Here is a 22,961-nt window from a genome sequence, read left to right as displayed (position 1 = left end):
TGATTTCCGGAGTTATAAGGGGTTTAGAACATTAAACGGAGAAATAAGAGGTTGAATGCAAACTGTTTGACATAATTCTTTTCAGCAATTTGGTTTAGTTTTTTGGGACATTCAGGGGTGCCCATTACAGTGGTATCAGAGCTATAAGTCCTGCCATCTTGCGAAGGTCTTATAGGGAATTTGGAACAGTCGGATAGAGGGAAAAGTGTTTGACGAAATGTCAAAACACTAAAATCAGAAATAAATAAATAAAAACAGGCTAAGCATTTATGTTTGAGCATGCGACAAGGGCCTTATAATTTCCGCGATACCAGAGCAAGACAAAATAGGATTTCAGACTTGCAAAGCAAACAGTCTAGTACATCCGTGCAGGTGGACATTGAATCCAGCCATACAGACACAGAGGAGATATTCTTTGATCAGGACAACAATATGGGTGATCGAGATGACAGGAATACAGGATTAGGAGGAGGCGGGAATGTCGGTCCAAATCAGGGGGAGGTAATGTTCAGACAATTATTGGATACATTAGAGCAGGGGCAGCGTATGCAGCAGGAGCTGAATAGGCGAATGGACATGATGTTGCAGCTCATGGCTAGACAGATGGGTGTCAATATTAATCCAGGTGATGCCAACAATAGAAACAATAACAATGAGGGAAACAAAGACAATGGGGGAAACAATAACCATGGAGGCCAAGGCAACAACAATGGTCTTGAGAATAACATTAATGGTAATAATGGACATGGCAACAATGGGAATGAGGCTGATAACTTTAGACACGTTGCACGCCCAGAGCGGATTGCGAGCTCGAGACCTCTTCTACCCACTTTCCCACCCAGAGATCCAGTTCAACTAGTAAACGAACCGCAAATTACCGAGTTACAAGATCAGTTCAAGAGGGACTGGGAGGCTAGTGGACCGGAGTTTCAGGAGGATATTTCCCTCAGAGATTATATGGACTTGAGGATGAGACACATGCCTAGAGCAGGAGGGAGGAATCAAAACTTTGAGTTGAGAAAGAAAGTTGGAAAACTTTCTTTACCTTATTATGATGCTTCAGGGAAGATGACTGCACGAGCTTGGGTGCAGAAGGTAGATACATACTTGCAGCTAAATCCTATGCCTGAGGAGGAGGCTATCAAGTATGCGGCTATGCACTTGGATGGCGTTGCACATGAATAGTGGCATCATGGCATGGTGACTTTGGGGCATAATCAGATTACATCCTATGAGGAATTCACCGAAACATTGATTGAGAGATTTGACACTAGGGATCCCGAGTTACATTTCAAGGAGCTAGCACAGTTAAAACAGTCAAGTTTTGTGAATGCTTACATTGCCGAGTTTCAGCGCTTGTCCGTACTTGTTACTGATATCTCTCCTAGGAGATTGGTGGTGTTATTTTGTGATGGTCTTGCTGATCCATTACGAAGTTGGGTGAAGGGACATGATCCACTCACCTTAGCTGAAGCAACTAAAAAGGCACGAGATTTAGCCCCTTCGGTATACAAAGGAAAAAACAATTCAACAGATTCTTCCTACCGCAAGGACAAAGACAAAAACCGTTTCAAAAAGAGTATAGCAAACCCAAAGAAGGATCAAAAGAACTAGACAATGAAACCTTGAATGAACTTTGAAAGAAGAAGTTGTGCTTCCATCGTAGAGAGCCTTGGGACTTATCTCATAAATGTTCTCTCAAGGCTAAGGCAAATCAAATGGAGTATTTTTCAGCAGAAGAGTCAAAGTCAGAGGGGGAGGATCAGCACTCCGATTCAGATGAGGGTAACACTATAGAGGAGAGCAGCATTCAAGGCTAAGGCAAATCAAATGGAGTATTTTTCAGCAGAAGAGTCAAAGTCAGAGGGGGAGGATCAGCACTCTGATTCAGATGAGGGTAACACTGTAGAGGAGAGCAGCATTCCTAAGGATGATAGATCGTTGGCACGCTTGACAGGGGCCCAAAAGGCAATCACATTTAAGGTCAGGGGTACTATCCAGGGGCAGAAAGTGATATCTCTTATTGACACTGGCGCTACACATAACTTCATAGATGCACAGTTGGTAGCCAGGAAAGGGTTACAGACAGAGGAGCATGATGGGTTTAGAGTCATGGTGGCTAACGGTGATAAATTATTATGCACTCGGAAGATATCTAATCTTCGCATCAGGTTTGGAGATGGCTACGAGTTGGAGGATGAGTTCTATGTTGTGGACATGGGAGATTATGATGTCATCCTCGGCATGACATGGATGGCTTCACTAGTTGAGTTTGCACTCAACCTTCCAGCATGAGGGCAGAACTGTGGTACTTAGAGGATTTTCAGATGGAGGTTACAGAGTAGTGTCCTTGAGGAGAATGCAGAGACTTTTTCGTCATGATGACATAGAGTGGGCGATAGAGTGCTACATTATGCCAACTTCACCAAAGCCACAAGAAAAGGGTCATCCACCAGATATCCAGAAGATACTTGATAGACACGCTAAAGTATTTAGCGATATTCCTCATGGGGTTCCTCCTGACAAAGGGATGGAACATGTTATTGAGCTCGAGGAGGGAGCCAAACCAGTTATGATTACTCCCTATCGTCATCCTAAGAAACACAAGGATGAGATAGAGAAGGCGATTAAGGATTTGTTGGCGATGAGGCATATCAGGCCCAGTAAGAGCCCCTTTGCTTCAGCAATAGTATTGGTAAAGAAGAAGGATGGGACGATGCGCATGTGCATCGATTACAGGGCACTGAATAAGAAAACAATTAAAAACAGGTATCCTATTCCTAGGATTGATGAGCTGATTGATGAGTTGCATGGGGCATGCTTCTTTACTAAAATTGATTTGCGATCCGGATACCATCAGATCAGGATGAGAGCAAAGGACATTGAGAAAACAGCCTTTCGATGTCACTATGGCCACTTTGAGTTCATGGTTATCCCATTTGGTCTAACCAATGCACCCGCTACATTTCAGAGTTGTATGAACCAGGTATTCAGGAAGCAACTGAGGAGATGTCTTGATCTTCTTTGATGACATCTTGGTCTTCAATAAGACCTAGGAGGAGCACTTACATCATCTGGAGGAGGTGTTATCTATTCTCGAGAGAGAGTCATTGTATGCCAAGGAATCTAAATGTGAGTTTGGCATGACTGAGCTCCTTTACCTTGATCATATCATTAGTGCAGATGGCGTTCGGGTTGATCTCAAAAAGATTAGAGCTATTGTAGAGTAGCCTACTCCCACAAACCTTACACAGCTTAAGGGATTCTTTGGTTTATGTGGTTTTTATAGGAGGTTTGTTAAGGGATTCTCACAGATTGCTACACCCTTGACAGATCTTACCAGGAAAGGAGCCTTCGTGTGGATAGGGGCAGCACAAAGGTGTTTTAAGCATTTCAAGCAGGTAATGTCTTCATGTCCAGTTCTAGCTCTACCGGATTTCATGACGCCTTTTGAGCTTCATTGTGATGCATCAGGTGATGGGATTGGAGCAGTATTGATGCAGGAGAAGCATCCCATTGCATTCGAGAGTAGGAAGCTCCGGGGAGTTGAGAAGAGTTATTTTGTCTATGACCGGGAGATGTTGGCCATAATGCATGCATTGGCCAAATTTCGATCATATTTGGTAGGTGGACATTTTGTAATCAAGACTAATCACAACAGTATTAAATACTTCATGAGCCAGCGTGATCTTAATGACCAGCAACAAAAATGGGTGACTAAATTGTAGGCTTATGACTTTGACATAGAGTTTTTCAAAGGTAAGAAAAATGTGGTGGATGAAGCCTTATCTCGAAGACCTCACTTATGTGCTCTGGCAGAGATTTTAGGAGATTAGAGAGATCGGATTATAGCAGAGTATGTCGGAGATGCTTGGGCTTCTGGATTGATTTCAGGTACCATACAGGATGATCGATATGAGGTGATAGATGGATTGATCACAGTTCAGGACAGGGTTTATTTGATTCCGTCATCACATTTGAGAGAGGCGATACTGAAGGCATTTCATGATGCACCCACAGCTGGACATCCGGGGGTCTTCAAGACCTACAGGCAGATCCGAGAGCGGTTTTCATAGAAAGGGCCCAAGGATGATGTTCAGAGGTATGTCAGGGAGTGTGGTTTGTCAACAGAATAAGGGAGAGCATACATTTCCTGCAGGTTTATTACAGCCCTTGCCCATTCCTGATAGGAAATGGAAAAGTATTTCGATGGACTTCATCACTGGTTTACCACGAGTGCAGGGAAGGGATTGCATCTATGTGGTGGTGGACCGCTTAACGAAGTTTTCTCACTTCTTTGCTATTCCGTCCACTTACACAGCAGCACAGGTGGCAGATCTTTTCTTTAGAGAGATATTCAGGTTACATGGGCTGCCCAAATTCATTGTCAACGACCGGGATAGTAAGTTTGAGTGTTTTTTGGCAAGAGTTGTTTAGGTTGTGTGGTACAGATCTTACACCTAGCACTAGTTATCATCCGCAAACAGATGGACAAACAGAGATTGTGAATAAATGGGTGGAAGGATATTTGAGGAACTATGTAACTGCACAACAAAAGGCTTGGATCAGATGGTTGCATATGGGAGAGTATTGTTATAACACCACTTATCATATGTCCATCAAGATGACTCCTTTCATGGCACTCTATGGTTATGAAGCACCTAGCTTCATGGATTTAGTTTTGGGGGACAGTAGAGTGCCCAAAGCCAAAAACTTATTGCAGGATAGTCAAGACATCCTGAAAGTGCTCAAAGAGAATATACAACAGGCTCAGAATCAACAGAAATTGTATGCTGATCAGCACCGAATAGAGCGTAGCTTCGAGATAGGGGATATGGTTTACTTGAGGCTACAACCGTATAGACAGTCATCGCTCAAGAAGAGCGGAGCTGAAAAGTTAAAACCTAGATTTTATGGTCCCTACAAGATCATTCGCAAAGTGGGCAAAGTCGCCTATGAGCTTGAGCTTCCAGAGGGCAATCGAGTGCACAATGTGTTTCATGTGTCTAGGCTTAAGAGAGCCATTGGTCAGAATGTAGTGTCTTCTACAAATTTACCCCCTTTGGATGAGGAGGGGAAGCTTGTGTTAGTACCCGAGGCTATTCTGGACACCAGAGAGAGGAAGCTTAGAAACAGGATAGTGAAGGAGTATTTGGTCAGATGGAAAGACCTACCGGAGGAAGATTCTACATGGGAGAGTGAGCAGGTTATTCAGCAGGCTAGACTGAGATTGCTTGAGGACAAGCAATTTCAAGGGGGGTGGACTGTAATGTCCCCATTTTAGCAGTTGACCAAGTATGTGTGCGTTAGCCTTGTTCTACATGGTCCCGAGAGCTAACGAAGAGTTTAATGGGATCCTCGAGTGTTTTGGCCTAGTCATTTCCAGTTTGGGCCAAAACGAAGTTGATTTACTCAGTTTCAGGCATACTTACTATTTTTAGTAAGTCGACAGGACACAGTGCAAGTCAATTTTGGTGATTGGATTTGATACTCCTCGGTAAGAGCTTTCCGATGAGCTATCACTCGCATTATTCGGAGTCTGATTGCTAATACATTTTAATGCCTGAAGTTTTATTAAAGTAACGTCTAATTTAATTGTAAAATATTGAAGTGTTACTTTAATATTTATTTTATGGGGATGTGTACCCAAGGGAGACATAAGGGGTATTTTAATATATGTTTTATATATTACACATCTTTTATCCCACATTGCCCATATGAGTTGAGCGGACCCTTGGAAATAGAATAAAAGGAAGCATTTGTGGCTTCATTAGACAGGTTGAATATGAAAAGAAATTGGTGTGTGAGTTGCAGCTCCGTTCTTGGCATTTGAGGACGTTTATCCTCTCTTGTAACATTCTAGACATCATTCCCTTGGGGTTTGGCCTTTGGAATTCTTTGTTATCGGCTTTATTATCAGGCAGTTCAGTTGCATTTCCAACTACAGGCAGATTTGGTATTTTGTTCATATCTTCTTCACTACTTGTCTGACGCTTATGCCGCTTTGAGGGAATGATATTACGAAGGTAGTGGACTGATTGAAGGATAAAGTACTGTAGCAGCACTATTCATGCGGCACTATTCACACAACACTATTTACGCGGCACTATTCACGCAACACTATTCACGCGGCACTGTAGCAGCAAGTTCGAAAGCATGGGCTGGAGTATTATGTCAATAATGCTGAAGTAATTAGTGAGTTGATAAAATCTACCATGTATTTGGTTTTATAAATTCTGAAAATAACATTTTATTGGCAGCAATTCATTTCCACTTTGCATATTATTGTAGTTTCTTTCTTGTTTATGTTGTATGATACCAATTCCATGCACAAAACACAACAAACAAATAAACATTTGATTTCCGGAGTTATAAGGGGTTTAGAACATTAAACGGAGAAATAAAAAGTTGAATGCAAATTGTTTGAAATAATTCCTTTCAGCAATTTGGTTTAGTTTTTTGGGACATTCAGGGGTGCCCATTACATAAATAGTAGAGTTCTATTGTAAGATCTAGATGAGTTTAAAATCACATTGTGAAGTGGACATTGCTATGTTCATAAATCACAATTTGGATAAAGGAAAAATTTTAATATTCTCCAGAGTTTATCCTGTGTTCTGGTAGATCTTAAACTCAGGATCATGTTGTGAAATAGGAATACCACTACCTCTGAGTCATAACTTGGATAAATGAAGAATTTCATTATTCTTCGAATTTATCCTATATATTTTATTCTTTGCAATACTATTATTACTAGTATTAGCTATATGTCATATCACAAGTTTAATATGACATTGTATCATATGTTCATACCACATGCTAAGAAGATTCAGATAAATATAGAGTATCAATCCTTGCTTGCTCATCTTAATTGATGTTGCTAGATATGATATCTCTCAGTATGATTATCAAGTTAAAAGGTAGTGTTAAATCCATAACTTTCAATCATGCTGGTCTGAGTACAAATCATTCTGATCTGATCTTGCATTAAATAGGTCTAAAATTTATTGTATTATCCTCTTAGAATATCGGCGCCTATAATGGAATATTAGTTTGAAAACTTACTAATCACCCTTGGTTAGTTTAGAACCTAAACTAATGTTTGCATGAAAAGTCACTGACTTCAAGAAGATGATTCAAAGTAGACTTTGAAAGGGACGTGTCCTTACTTGATCTATATATTTAATAAGGGTGTGGTTGAAGTCTAAGGACACACAAGAAACAATGAAAGTCTGCTCCTTAGTCAATACTGCCTGAATACAACTTGCAGAAGTAAAAGAAATTTCTAGATTAATTCAAGACAGAGCATTGAAGTTTATCTACAGCAAATAAAGAAGGTATAATCTAAGTTTGATTCACCTAAGAATTTGCAGAAACTTTACAATATCTTCTCCAGCTGTAAAAACAATAAATATGTACTATCTCAATTTCAACATATAGCAAAATCAAAGATAAAGATCTCTATCATAGCTACAATCCTCAACATTTCCAAGGTCTTGGATGTGTCTTTGAAGATTTCAGAGGTAGCAATCTTTCATTTTTGGAGTTCAATAAAGGGGCAGATTTAAATTTATGACTATTAATGACAAGTAAAGGCACTTATACATGATTAAGCTTTTCACATTTCTTTCGAATGGGACAATTTCTTTAACTAGTTTTGTACTCAATGAATTTGTAGGGTTGGCTGGGTATTTGGTTTACTTTTTGGGGGACTTTGTTTTCACAATGATGCCACAAATCATGCCAAATTGCTTATGTGTTTGAGTGGGGGATGAATTGTAATTCACCAATTGATAAGACAACATAGCGTGCCCTATGACTGCTTGGTACCATTGCACCTATGACCTCTCATAATAATGATGCCTTTGGCCTGTGTGCGGGGACTGGCTTATATTTTTCCTTTTGATGGGTTTCTAGATATTTCTCAAGTGCCTTCTATTAAAGATTGTAGCTGCAATAGAGATCTTTATCTCTCGAAATCTAGACATTATTATTGTTATGATCAATTTCAACTGAAAATGACATTTATTGTACTATTCAATGTAAATGACATGTGTCATTCACATGCGTTGAGGCATGAATATACGAAGAGTTGTAATTATTTATAGGAGTTGTGGGAAATTGAAAAGGCATTCGATTGTTATGTGAAGGGTCTCTTTATTGGTTATATATTTTGCTTCAAGCAAAAGGATTGTATACTTGAATTTTATCATCAATAAAACGATCTTTTGTTGTGTGTGGTTGGGTTTTCCCCTTCATTCTCGATTTTCCCAGGATATTTCTAGTGTTTATTGTTTCAATTTTGGCTATTTGTCATTGTTGTTTATCATCATTATTTTCTGGGCTCAAGTTTTAACAAGGTATCAGAGCCAGGATTGATATCAGCAATATAGGAATCCAAAAGAACATCCCTGCTATCAGTTAGAATGGGAGATCAGAATGACAGCAAAGCAAGTGTGCATGATTTGAAAGGCAAAGTCTGGAATTATCGTGAAGTATACAAGTGCTTGGATGCTTAGTTTTGGCGTAAAATCTGGAAGTTACCATGTCAATATTTTTTTTCTTTTTGTGGTTCTATAACCCCTATTTGCAGAACGATTTCTCCTTATTTTAGGTGCAAATGTCTGTCTCTACACCATTGTGATGTGATCATAGCTTCATAGGAGTAGGAGGATGATTTTTATCTAATGCATGTTGGTTGCTTCTTTGTATATCGTTCTTGGAAGGAGAGGAGAAATTGATGACCGCATCGCTTTTGTCTTCTTCAACTGGCAAAAGCCTCCTATTGTGAATGTTTTGTTTTGTCTTCTTTATATTTGACAGCTCTCTCAAGGTACGTTTTTATCTTAAAGTTTAGTTACTTTTGATTTGAAGATTTTAAAACAGCATTTTCTTGATTTGGCTCTCTGTTAAATACTATTACAAGGCTATTGGGTTTAAAGAAATTCCTTGTTAAAGAAGACTCCTAACTCCAGAGATGAAGTCATAGTGTTCAATGTGGGTTAGGGAACCCCATTCAAATTCAAGCTCGGTCTAGAGGTTTTATTTTCCATTTTTTACTATCTATGCTGGAGAATACTATTTTCATTATATGGTGTCTGGACATGATGAAGTCTCATTCTTATCAAAGTCCAACGTTTCTATTATTCAAGGCCACGAGTGCTGACAATTCGAAGGAGGAGAGTAAAGTTGGCTTACCAATCTGTTTCATGTGACTCTTTAATCAAAAGGTATTGGTATTTTTGGAATCATGTTGATTCATTCTTGACGTATCTTTTATTTGAAAACCATTTCTGTCTGTAACGGCAGAATGGTGTCAATTCTTTCGCAAGCTCTAAGATTTCAATATATCGTGAGGTCCCATTCTTTTTTTCTCGTGTCAGTTATCAAGATTTATAAAAGTGGTGTCTTCCGGAAACTGAATCTCTACGGATAGCCTCAGAAATAATATAGGACTTCAACAGGATTGTCAGGAAGCACGCTTTCAAGTGTCTTTGTAACTTACAGTCCACAAAGGATGGGCAAGGGGCAGCATTTCAGCAACATTGCAGACTAATGGCAAGTTTTCCTCAATATTGTTAATTTATTTCAGTCAGGGATTCCTTTAAACAGATAAGTTCTATTGTGCTACCTTCTCTTATCTGTGTATAGTATTAATATTTGGTTGATTTGACCATTTTGTCATTTCTGTATATTTGTGAACATACTGAGATTAGACTTCAATCTGACTTGTTTTAGCATTGATCTCTACGTTTCTCTTTATGATAGTTTGATTCTATTATGAAGCAATGGGATGATTACATGCAAAGTCATGCAGATTTTGATTCAGAGGGAGATCATATAATAGAAATTTGATTCAGAGAGAGATGTTGAGAGTTAGAGGGAGCTTGTGATTCAGAGGGAGGATTCATTTGCTACCTCTTCTTGGTGATGAAAGTAGTTCTTGATTAAGAGGGAGTCTTTGAATCCCCTCTATTCTTACACATGTTGTTAAAATTTTGGTATAGTAGGTTTTTGAGACTCTTAATGTAATGAGTTTTAACTGTGATTGCATTTCTTTCTGATTGCGAGTTCTTATTCATAATGAGTCAGTAAGGACAATCTGATAACTCTTTCATTCTAGGAAGTGAACATCATGTTGAGAGAGTCCATGATAACATCACATTGAGAGATTTTGTAATGAGAGTTGGAAGTCATGTTGAGAGAGCCCATGACTGTATCACGATGAGAGAGTCTGTGATTAAAAAATGCTGGTTGTAAACCTTACTAACTTGTCATGTTGAGAGATTTCATGACAGCATCACATTGAGAAAATCCGTGATGATAGTTGATTACGATTTTTGGCAGGTTTTCATCTTGAGTGATTCCATGAATATGAGCAATTGTACAAGTTTTCATCTTGAGCGATTCCATGAATATGAACAATTGTTATAGGTTTTATGTTGAGTGATTCTATGAATATGAGTAATTGTTACAGGTTTTCATGTTGAATGATTCCATGAATTATGTTTTTGAATCTGTATGATCAGAATTTATCATTGACATTTTTGGTTGCAGCCTTGTGTGACTGTTCAGCAAAAGATCTCTCTTGCTAAGAGGGAGTGTTAAAGATTGTATCTGCAATAGAGATCTTTATCTCTCAAAATCTAGATGTTATTACCAATATGGCCACCTTCAGCTGAAAATGACATTTATTGTAATATTAACTATAAATGACATGTGTCATTCACATGTGTTGAGGCATGAATATAGGAAGAGATGTAATGATTTATAGGAGTTATGGGAAACTAAAGAGACTTTCGATTGTTATGTGAAGGGTCTCTTTATTGGTTGTATATTTCGCTTCAAGTGAAAGGATTGTACACTTGAATTTCATTATCAATTAAATGATCTTTGTTGTGTGTGGCTAGGTTTTTCCCTTCAATTCTTAAGGGGTTTTTCCCTCGATATTTCTAGTGTTAATTGTTTCAAATTTGGATCTTTCTCATTGTTGTTTATCATCTTTATTTTCTAGGCTCAAGTTTTAACACCTTTCTCTGCGAGTGCAAGTAATGGTGTGGATTCAGCACTAACGGCAGCCAAGTTTACCCTTCACACAGCTAGTCAACAAAAATGCTTTTTAGGGAAAATCTCAGTGAAGCAAATGAAAAAGTAATCTCTCTGGATAACAGGGAATTCTGGAGAATTATACACCTGCTGACTAGAGAGGACTTTCTCAACTCGGATCAAAAGTACTCTTCCAATAATGATATTGCCTCCATGCTTTTGGCGTGAACATTGGAGTTGGGATCGGGAGAGGAAGCGGTGTGGATTATGAAAGCATGTGTTTTCTCTGAGTGGCTCGAAGGGGTGCTACCAATAGTAGCTACGACTAAACCAGGGAAAGGGTTCCATGCAGAGAAAGGCTTTTGCCATTTTGTGAATGAGAGCAATCTCTTTTCAACACTTTTTGTTATGGAGTGCAGTGCCAAATGTGCAAGAGTGGAGAGAGGATGCGATTATAGGCTAAGCCTTTCTGAAGAAGATGCAGATGTAAGCCGAGCACAAAAAGATAGAGAAAATACCTTCCTTGGAATTTGGTCCAAAAGACTATTGGGTCAGTAAAGCCTCTAGGAAAACCGGGAAAGAAAAGCATAGTTTACTCTTTTGGTTCCTTTTTTGTTTACCGCATAAGTTAATTAAGAAATGCACACAGATAATAAACACAAACAGTATAACTCCTTAGATTATTCGCATATGCCAGAACATTACATTATGCTTCATAAGATAAGATCAATGATGGTTTACAATGATCTCAGTCGGGATATAAATACTATCCGCCGAACCTTCCCGAAGGAGTCCGTCGGCCACAGACATTATGTCCGCTACAAACTGTTTACCCATCAGCTACAAAATCTTTACCAACGACGTTGGCTACATAATACAAAAACATTGACGACAATCAAGTTGGCTAACACAGTTTCTACCGACAACATTAACTCGTCGGCTACACAATATTTACCGACATCATCCCCCCCAAAAGAAAAAGTCGCCTTCGGACGACAATTACAAAATATCTAAGATAAATTAACAAACAAAATACATTAACAGAGTGACTACAACAAAAAATCTGCTTCTGTCACATCACTTCCACATTCATCCCGTTACATCTATAGCCTCTGCTAACACAATACTATCTCCTCAAGCCGACCTTGATAGCCACCTCTGCTGCTTTCTCTACTTCCAACACTGGGTCCACTGAGCTAAGTGTTGTTGTACTGCCTTCTGGATGACCCACTCCTCCCGAGCTCTCTATGCATCCACCAAGACAGCCTCTCGGCCAACACCTACTCCGAGTGCCTCTGGTACACAGACACTCCATGTCTACAGCAGCTTCAAGTCTTCTCAACTGGTCACACTTCACGACTGATATCCACAATGATTGGGGGTCCAGGGGGCAACGCCCCTCGCCGCCAAGACCAAATTAGCACTCTGAAACTCACACAAAAATGCACGGAACGGACTATTTCTGACATTTTCTGCCGATTCCACACTCTTTCTAGCAACCATTGATGCTTTACTACCTTTTATGTGTTTCCCTTCCTCCGGCATCATGCGTTACTCATTTCGAACTGTTTCAATCTATCGTTTTTTTTTTTTTTTAGCGATTTCCTCTTCCTCTTTCCTGCTCCTCTACAATCCACCACAAATCCCTCGGCACACAAAAATTCTTCTCCTTCCCTGCACGGATTCCATATAATAACGATGTCTTTCCTCCTTATATAGTATAGGGTTCCTCCTTTTGCATGCAAACTAAACAAATGAGGTGCAAGCTAAATAACCATCCGCGGAAGAATTTAAAACAATCCGCATAATACCATCTGTGGGAGAGAAAGGCTAGCCGCGGGAGAGCTAGAATAGAAGACGTTCCTTGATCAGAAGATTATAATACTTTTCACCCCACGAAATCTGTCGGCATCAACTATGAGCATTCTGATCTGATGGAAACCCCTTCTCCTTGCAGCTAATAAGGCCGAGAAACCAATAGTGAACACATACCACTTCTTTGGAGAATAAGGCAAAGAATATACCAAACATCAGCGGCATCAAAGGGGGCCATTGTTTCCCTAAACTGGGAACAGAGGTAGCAGTTCTCAGTTCCTATCGATGGAGAATAGTTTCAGTGGTCCACATAAGTATCAAAGAATACATATTAGCTAAGAGTTGAGTGAGGCTATTGCACTACGTCGAATAGGGAAGTCGCCATCTCATCCAAAACAAACACTCCACGGGAATGCAGAAAAACGTTGAATCCGCAATGGAAAGATTCGAGTGCAAAGATGTTAAATCCACAGGAAAACACCCGCGGACAACTGCCTGCGAAAAGCCTGCAGACAAAGCTGAGTCGCAAGCCAAGGCAGCTCGTGGAGAGTAAGACAGAACATGCAGAAAAAAAAAATGAAGTCATCCGTGGCGGAAGAAAGGAATGAGGTCCGCATGCGAGCTAGTGATCTTCGGCGAGCAGCCAATCCTCAGGCTAGAAAACATTTTGCGTGGAATAAGAGTAGAATGCTCCGCGGGAAAAGAAACTCCGAAGAAGAGAGAAAGGCTCCGGGGGAAGGCAAGACCCTGCAGAGAAAAGCCTTCCGTGGACAGTCTACCCGCGGGACCTGTGTCCACGGGACAGTCTGCCCGCGGGCCACAATCCATGGACAGGCTATCCACGGGACCTTTTCTGTTTTTTTTTTTTTTTTTCAATTTTTTCAATTTTTTTTCTTTTTTTTTTCTTTTTTTCTCTTTTTGTTCTTTTTTTTTTTTAAATTTAAAATACAGCACCTTAATTTTGCCTTGAGGCATCGCCGTTCTACAACGACAACGACGAGGGAGTCATCTGATCATTCTGCGACGGCAACGGTGACGGCGACAAATTCTTCCTAGCATAGTATATTTTTAATTTGGATCCATTGACTGTGTGAGATGCCTCTTGCCCATCCAACGTCTCCAACTTTATCGCTCCATTGTTGCCAACCTCCCAAATCTGATATGGTCCAACCCATCTTGCCTTAAACCTTTCCTGTTTGATTTCATTCCGACCGTTGTACTTGAGTACCAATTGCCCCGGCTAAAACCTGTTGAGTTTGTCATGCCACACCTTATGTCTGTTATGTGTCACCTCCGTCGCCCACTGTGCCTGCAGTCGTCGTGCATCTAGCTTATTTCCTTGCTGTCAACACCTTTCAAATAATTTTATGGTGCGATGCATTCTTTTCTTCCTGTGCGGTCCATTCACCGTGTACCGGATGGTGGGATCTTTCCTTTTTTTGGGTTTGGACTGTATGTTCTTCTCCTCAACTTCAGCCGTAACCGCCTTTCCTTCTTCTGCTTCTCTGTATTCTTTCGGACATTCATTTTTCTCTGTTTTCTCACCTTCATTGACCCTTAACATATTACAACTCGGAAAGAGTTCATAGTCTTCTATTTGCCAGTGGTAAAGGCCATTCACCGAGTCTAGGTCGTCGTCATTTGATCCTCCTCCTAGTGTCAATACTCCTCCTTCGTCCGATTCCATTCTCCTCTTTCCTTCGTCGTCACTTTCGCCTTCACCTTTTGAATCTGACGATGCTACCTCCTCACCTACCATTTGTGTGTGTGCAAGTCAATTATGAATCTTTTGCCTCCGTGCTCCATTGATAAGGTATTTCTTTTCCAATCATGTTTTACTTTTGCTTGCACCAAGTCTGTCCCAGAATAGCATCATATCCCTTTCTTTTCAATGGAATGACCACTAAGTCCAATAAAAATGGTTGTGTTCTAATAGTTACCGGTTGCGCGCTTAAGGTTCCCAACAGTTTGATCCCGTGCTGGTCTGTCATGAGCAACTGGAATGTAGGTGGCCACAATGTCGACTTTCCCAACTTCTTCCAAGTTTCCTCCGGTAAGACATTTACGCCAGACCCTCTATCGACTATTGTGTCTGTGAGAACATGTCCGAGGATCCCCATCTCAACAACCACCGGATGCTGTCCGGATGTGAGGGCTAGCAACATTGGGTCTTCTCCACCGGCGGCAATTTCCTTCCCTCTGCTTGGTTCTTCTAGTAACTTGGCAGTTGGCGCAATATTTGTGATTGCCGATTGGAGCTGAGGCATTATGAGCAATAGATCGCCAATCTTGACAGGTACCTCCGTTTGTAAAATCTGTTGTACAATGTTTTGTTCTGCAGCATTCCTTGCCGAGGTGCCGGTGGTGTCTTTCAGTTGTGAGGTCTCCGCCTGCGATGCCGTTCCAATCTCTGCCCGTGCTTCCCCAAATTTCCTCTTTTCTTCTGTCGGGTCCGGGTACTCTTTTTCTTATCTCTACGTAATTGCCAGAACCTCTTCTTCATCCGTCCGGACGGTGATCAGATTCACTCCAGACTTTGGACACTTGGCATCTTCATGATCGCCGAGTCTGCACCATCTGCATAATAATTTTGGTGTGTTCGCCATTGTACAGTCCTGCGCAAAATGACCCCACAAATTACATGCTCGGCATTGAACAATCGGCCGTCCATTTGCATCATACTGGATTCGACTTCGACTGCCATTATTATTGTTATTGTTCGCATTGTTGTTGTTTTTACCTCTGCTATTATTCCTGTATCCTCCTGACGTGGCACCTGCATTATTGGTGTTTCCGCTACTGCCTGACGGGGACGCCTCTTGTGTAAGAAGTACCTGCAGAGATCCTCTGGTCTTCATGTTAAAGGGACATTCCTTTGTTGAATGGCCCATGATTTGACAAATATCGCAGAATTGGTTCTTCGGACAGGATCCTTTAGTATGACCGTCGGTCTTACACTCCGTGCACCACAGCTCACTGCCCTTTGTCTCCTTCTACATATTTTTAAACTCCTTCATCATGCGGATCATGTCCTTCTGTAGGGCACGGACCTTCTTGCTACTGCCTTCATTGTCGCTGCTATCTTCTCCGGAAGGCTCGTCATCATCAGAATCAGACGAGCTAGTCTTCTTCTTCTTCTTTGTCTTCTGCTCACTTTCGAGGTTCAATGCTCTGTTATAAGCTTTCGTGTATGACGATAGCGGCACAATTTTCATTTTCTTCCGCAATTTCAAGCGTAAGCCTTCCACGAACCATCTTTTCTAAAGTCCGTCCGCTGGCTTATTTTCCATTTTATTTATCAAATCTTTTAATTTCCTGGCGTAGACGCAGACAATTTCATTCTTTCCCTGCTTGGTATTAAAGATCTCGCCAACAATTTCATTATCATTGCGCAACAGTTGAAATTCGGCCAGAAACTCTTTTTTAATGTTATTCCAACTGTCTAGCTTCTGCGGATCTGTACTAGTAAACCAGTCAATTGCCACACCCCGTAGGGTTGCCGGAAATTGCCTCATCTAGTCGTCTTCATCAGTTATCCCATTTGCCCTCCAAATCGTTTCACATGTTTTGCAATGTCGAATGGGATCGGTCGTACCATCGCCATTGAACTTCAGCAGTTTCTCTTTTGGTCCTACCATCACGATTGGTTTCTATAAATAGGCGTTGCTCGGTCCTACAACACTGGTGCTCTTCACTCCCACACCAGCGGTCTGCACTCCCACACCGACGGACTGCACTCCCACACCGGCCGACTAGTCTCCCACACCGACGGACTGCGAACCTTGGTGAAGAAGGGTGTTCTGAAGTTGTCCCCTCTGGAAGTATATCCCAAACGAAGAATTCACTCCACGCTCTTACTCCGTCGGCACTCCAAGCCGTGCGAGTCAATGCTCTTCCGTCTGGATTCTCTTCCCTCGGCGAACACAAATTCAAAAATTTCTCCCGTGCTTCTTCCACCGATTCCACCCGCTGCCGAGTTTCCTCCAACAAGTCTTCCATGCTCTGGTTTTCATCGACAATCTTTTGGAATCTCCTTTGGCATGCAGCTTGCTATGCTAGAATTAAATTCTCTTGCGCAGTACGGATTCCTTTTTTTCCCTTGGCCTTATTTCGATCCTTGTTAAGCTAATTTGGCATTAATCTTCATTCCTCCCACCTTCCAGGTTCATAGGGCAATAGCGCCAAATGTTTACCGCATATGTTAATTAAGAAATGCACACAGATAATAAACACAAACAACAGAACTCCTTAGATTATTCACATATGCCAGAACATTACATTATGCTTCATAAGATAAGATCAATGATGGTTTACAATGATCCCAGTCAGGATATAAATACTATCCGCTGAACCTTCCCGAAGGAGTCCGTCGACCACAAACATTATGTCCGCTACAAATTGTTTACCCCTCAGCTACAAAATCTTTACCAACGACGTCGGCTACATAATACAAAACACCGACGACAATCAAGTCAGCTGACAGTTTCTACCGACAACATTAACCCGTCGGCTACACAATATTTACCGGCAACAAATGTTTACCGCATAGGTTAATTAAGAAATGCACACAGATAATAAACACAAACAGCAGAACTCAGATTATTCGCATATGCCAAAACATTACATTATGCTTCATAAGATAAGATCAATGATGGTTTACAATGATCCTAGTCAGGATATAAATACTATCCACCAAACCTTCCCAAAGGAGTCCGTCGGCTACAAACATTATGTCCACTACAAACTGTTTACCCGTCCGCTACAAAATCTTTACTGACGACATCGGCTACATAATACAAAAACACCGACAACAATCAAGTCGGCTGACACAGTTTCTACCGACAACATTAACCCGTCGGCTACACAATATTTACCGACGACAATTTTGATATATGTTTTTCATTATAGCTGAATACTATATAGTTATATGGCGGGTGCATATGGGTTTTGGGTATTGTGTGGTTGATTTATGTCTGGTGTTTAGTCTGTAGTATAGTATTTTGCTGTAGAACCCTAATTGAATGCCATTGTTGATAATGGTGGGCTATTTTATTTTAAGTGGATAACTAAGTGTATTTCAGATCAGTTCTGTTTTGGGATTTGTACAGGAGGGCCGCAATTATGATTGGAAGTACTTGGAAGTAATTGATTATATTCAGATGCTTATTTTGTAGCTGATGAATGTATTGGGTGGATGGTTTTAGGGGGGTGGTTGGTGTTTGAGACTATGTAGAGGACTCTAGATGTTTAGCTCTATGTACTGTTCTATTTCATAAATATTAATAAAATTAAATTTACCAATCAAAAAAATTCATATTCTTTCTATCTTTTCTAGAAAATATGGTGACAACTCTTAGTTGTTATCCTTAAAAATAACATAATCTCCCGTGCGTTATTAATTTGAACTCTGTATTTATGCAGCTTAATTGCACAGTGCTTTTTTAAGTTTTACCATCTTATATTTACAAGCTGTGAACCCTACACTTTTCAAATATGAACATTTGTAAAGTCTCTATAACTATCGTAAATGGTTAATTAGATTTTGGTTTTCCATAAGGAAGCCTCCCCTTAGAAAACAAGAGGGATTTTTATCCCAAAATTGTTGATAACTAATAAAATGCTAATTTACTTCCCAAAACCCCTAAAGTGTATTGATCAAAGCCTCTAGACATATTATAATTTTGGACATCTGAAATATCCTCTTGGAATGAATTATCATGAAAAGAATAAACTGAAATTTTGAGACACAATCTTTAATAAATCTCAACTATCTTCAGAAAACTCTCGTTACTCTAAAATTAGAAATTTAAAAAATGGTGCTGAACAGATCACAGTGTTACCTGGTATGCAGCTATAGGTAATGATGAGTTGTCTCGAAGAAGCCTAATCACATCCAAATATGGCATAGCTGGCTTGACCTGTCCTCCAAGATAGTTCATCCACATTCTCTTACTTCAGAATCATTTATTTGTAGTAATGCAACAAAGAGAAACCACCTAATTGTTTATTCCTTGATGAAATTGTGTTTGATAAAAAAATATAAAAGAATGCATACCATAAGAATATCTGCTCCTTCTTCCTCATCAGTAGATGTTTCAAGTAGTGCTTCGCGGTAGTTTGCTGGGTTCATCTGGTATCTGTTTCCAAAGTTGTGTTTAGATACAAGAAATCATGCAATCCTGTAATCAACAATCCATTGGAGCATAAAAATATTGCTGGAGAAAAGGATAGGCAGTACGTATTTTTGTCTCCAAATCGAGGATTAGAATCAAGAGCTTCTCTAAAAGGACCATAAAATGCACTTGCATATCTGTAAGGAAACATAGATTAGTTACAAATGGAAATTTAATTTCTACATAAATTCATAAGCTGAAGAATGAGTTAATAACATAGTGTCTATGCAAGTTTCAAATGGTACTTTGCTGTATAAGAAAGGATGGACACATCTTGAAATCCTTCTCTATCTAATGCATATCGAATGGCTCCAACACGCCCATCCATCATATCACTTGGACTTACAACATCAGCTCCTGCCCGAGCCTGTCTCAACAATGGATTTACAAATCAGCGGTGTCATTTAAATAATGACTATTCTGAGAGAAAAAACAACCAAAAAATCCCCAAAAAAAACATCTTACATGTTTAATGTCATGTCCCCATTCTGCCACTTCTGGTTAAATTTAAGTACTAGAGTGTTCCCATGCAAAATAAAACTTATGGGAACAGGAAAATTTAGAATATTTTCCTAATTTTGTGGAGCAGCTATTTTTTACCAAATGAAAACAAGCTGTGGGGGAAGAGGGGGCTAGAAATAAGCAGAAAGCGACACATCTACAATTTAGTTTTCAGAATTATTTGCTACAAAAATGATTAAAAATTTTATTTAAATATAATATTTAAAACACTGCTTAAAATTTAGCAGCAAACATTACGACCCATGGGACCACCAGCTCCACAAATTGTGTCACAAAAAAATAAGCAGCTGCTGCTAGCAAAAAGAAGCTAAGCAGCAACATGGGGACCTGCTCTAAGTGTGTAAAAACTTGCACAACTTTTACCTGGGTCACAGCCTGCCTGCATAGCTGGTGGACTGTCTCATCATTCATAATCACTCCTGAAAAATATATGCAATCTTTTCAAAACCATTGGAAAATAGAAGATATCTATTTTTCTAACCCTGGAGGAATGCTTCTCACATCAAAATTAGTAAAAGAAGCAGAATGTACTTGCAATACATACCATCTTCTCTAACAATTCCATCGTGTCCATCAGAAGAGTATGGATCCAATGCAACATCTGTGTAAATTACCTAAAAGCAAGAAATGGAAAGTATATAGTTTCTACAATAAATATAAAAAATCCAACAAAAATTTTGAAGTAGATAAGGAATGGAAGACTCAACTTACAAGATCGGGATACTTGTCCTTGAGAAGACGTATTGCTCGTGGCACAAGTCCATTCTCATTGCAGGCTTCCTCCCCCGTTGCTGACTGATTAAGATTTTAGTTTCCGAAACATCAAGCAAAACAACATGCAGAAAATATCAAACCCTACACATACACACCTTTAGAGCATCAGGAATCTTGGGAAAGAGGACAACACTGTTGACACCAACATCACGGGCTTTATATACCTGCACAACAATAAATTAGACCATAAACTCAATGGGAAATGTAGGGAACTGAATAAGATCACAACATGATCAACTAAACAGAACGACCAGAAATTAAAGGAAAACTAACATAAAAATCCCATTATAATTTAAAATTTTCAGAAAGTATCTGTAAGAACCTCTTCAATTAGTCCATGTCTCCAACCAAGTCTGGAACAACCTGGCATTGCCCCTATTGGGGTATCCTCTTCACCTGTGAATAGAAAATTTTAAAACCAATGTAACATGACATAAGAGATCGGTGTTTGCATTTGCATGTTTGCAATAAAAGGGAAAAATCATTTAGCCTTTAGTATCAGTGGATTTATACTTTAAATTTGTTTGAAATATCAATTGACTCAAAACATTAAAATGTACAAATTGTTTACCAACCTTCATGAATGAAAAGAGGAAGGATAAAATTCGCTGGTGATAAAGATGTTTCCTGGAAGGCAGTTCTCAAAGTAACTGACTTACGGTTGCGACGAAGGCGTCTACTTAGTGGCTATCAACAGCAGCAAAACATGTGCAATGCAGACAGCATGAAAGTTAGAATGATGTCTCCTAATATAGTGACTGACCGTGCTAGCTTTATCCATTTCTCTTCTTGTCAGATGTCAATGTATATCTATAACTCTTATAACATTTAAACTCTAACAATTAAATTTTATCTCAATGAAATGATGTCTTTAAGTTACGTACAAGAGGTGAGACACATGGAGTTCCTCGTGGAGCTTGGGGCTTGGCTGGAACAGGTGGTGCAGAGGGTGGATTTCCAGATATAACAGCAGCCTCACACTCATCAATACTTTTTGCTGTCCCTGTTCTCAGGGTGATATTCTCAGCAACTGCTCTTATTATCTGTCTTTTCCTAATTATTTCACTCTTACAACACAATGTAGATGGCTGACATAAAAATCCTGTATGTGGCAAAGTGTGTCTGTCATAACTTGTGCTTTTCAGTGCCAAAGTATTTGAGGGTGCACCAAACACTGCAAAGGCCATCGTCGTTGTGCGCTCGAAAAATGAATATTTGGTACCTTGATTCTAAAAGAAGTGCCTTAATCAAAAACACAAAAACCCTGAGCTTCATCAAAAATAGAAAAAGACTGAGCGACAGAGAAACTATCTGCTAACAAATACTAAAGACAACGGAAAACTATAAATATTCCAGAGCAGAATGGCCCCCTCTAGCACAGTTATGTAAAATACTCAAATTGGAAAATAGAGAGTGGTAACACATTTCATAGATATCTGCTGGATATTTCACATAAGCAGTCAAATATTATCTGAATTGAGACCATTATAAAAGCTTCACTTAAATTTCACAATTTACATTCACCAAAGCACTGTAGTTGTCAAAAGCGGTGCATTAGCATGCTGAAAATATTTTGCAGTTATCTTTATGTACAAAAAATGTTTTAGTCAGTTTTGGCGGGACCAATGTTTGAGATTGCTAGCTTTCTCTCTCTTAAGTATGGCACCATTGTCGTTGGAAAAAAGATCATGCTTGCTTGTAGCATTACGTTTGAGGTTGTCAATATCAATTGGTGCACAGGCTGCTATCCATTGCATGTATAACAACATTACTTGACATAGCCATAAACTCTGTAGCCCTCTCTCCTTATCTAATGTTTCAGCCTCTCAAAGGACTTCTATGACACAGATTAAGCACTTCATGACATATTCCATTGGAATAGGGGAATAGGATCATTGTACAACAGGCCAACAGAAACATTGTATTTTGTCAGCTTCATACAGCCGGTGACCAGGACAAAAACCCCAATAAAGAGTGTGAATATCAACAGGATTATCAAAGTTAAATAAGTTAATCACAGGATTTTCCATGAACGGTGAATATGAGCAGTGCCAGAATTGTTTATGGAGCTGCCAGTCAAAATTTGGGCAGGAGCTATCTATGGTGTAGACTATTTTTAGCTGTCAGCAAGTTTTAGGAGGTAAGCACAGTCTGAGAGATCTATTTTAATTTTCTTATCAAAAGTCTACAGGAAAACTGTTTGAGTTAGATTTAGTATTTCTGGATAAAATTATACACTAAGCTTGCTTTAAATGCAAGTGGACTATTCTTAGCATGGAACTGTCTGTATGAAATAGTTCTGCGAACATCATTAATAAATGGTATTGATACTTCATTTAGAAATCCAAAAGAATTCAGTTGTTCTCATCTGGCTTCTCAATTGTGTCCTTGTGGTAAAGATTCAATTGCACGTAAAGATTTTCTATTTGTATTCTGCCATTAACATCCACATCCCTCTTCAAATCAACTATGTTTGTAAATTGTACAATTTGTGACTATAATATCAATCTGATTATTAATGCTTTTCGTCGATATGGGCCACTGGGGACAAAATTGGTACACCACAACTACTTCATTTTCACTCTTTAAAATCTTTTAGGCTCTTCTACAGCCGGACATGTGCTATTGTCC

The 22,961-nt window shown here is 39.6% G+C and overlaps 1 protein-coding gene across 13 annotated transcripts in view; it reads right to left on the bottom strand.

The window, feature by feature from the left end:
• Positions 1–22,961, bottom strand: part of LOC149575725 (delta-aminolevulinic acid dehydratase, chloroplastic-like) — an 81,773-nt gene that overhangs the window by 38,141 nt on the left and 20,671 nt on the right. For 7 of the 13 annotated variants that reach the window (XM_089815500.1, XM_089815503.1, XM_089815501.1 and 4 more), the window contains 11 exons: positions 21,215–21,572; positions 20,906–21,017; positions 20,653–20,726; positions 20,426–20,494; positions 20,268–20,351; positions 20,101–20,170; positions 19,920–19,975; positions 19,280–19,401; positions 19,100–19,171; positions 18,917–18,998; positions 18,702–18,779 (listed from right to left, as the gene is read on the bottom strand). In XM_089815500.1, coding sequence (XP_089671626.1) covers positions 18,702–18,779; positions 18,917–18,998; positions 19,100–19,171; positions 19,280–19,401; positions 19,920–19,975; positions 20,101–20,170; positions 20,268–20,351; positions 20,426–20,494; positions 20,653–20,726; positions 20,906–21,017; positions 21,215–21,517 — 1,122 coding nt within the window. In that variant the 5' untranslated portion in view covers positions 21,518–21,572. Of the gene's footprint in view, positions 1–18,701; positions 18,780–18,916; positions 18,999–19,099; positions 19,172–19,279; positions 19,402–19,919; positions 19,976–20,100; positions 20,171–20,267; positions 20,352–20,425; positions 20,495–20,652; positions 20,727–20,905; positions 21,018–21,214; positions 21,595–22,961 lie in introns of all 13 variants that reach the window. The other 6 variants (XM_089815511.1, XM_089815506.1, XM_089815509.1 and 3 more) reach the window with 2 other exon arrangements.

Source organism: Cupressus sempervirens, chromosome 2 (assembly GCF_028749045.1).
Source record: "Cupressus sempervirens isolate cs-2001-9-10 chromosome 2, ASM2874904v1, whole genome shotgun sequence".
NCBI classification, from domain to species: domain Eukaryota; kingdom Viridiplantae; phylum Streptophyta; class Pinopsida; order Cupressales; family Cupressaceae; genus Cupressus; species Cupressus sempervirens.
This window is presented reverse-complemented; position numbering and strand designations above follow the sequence as displayed.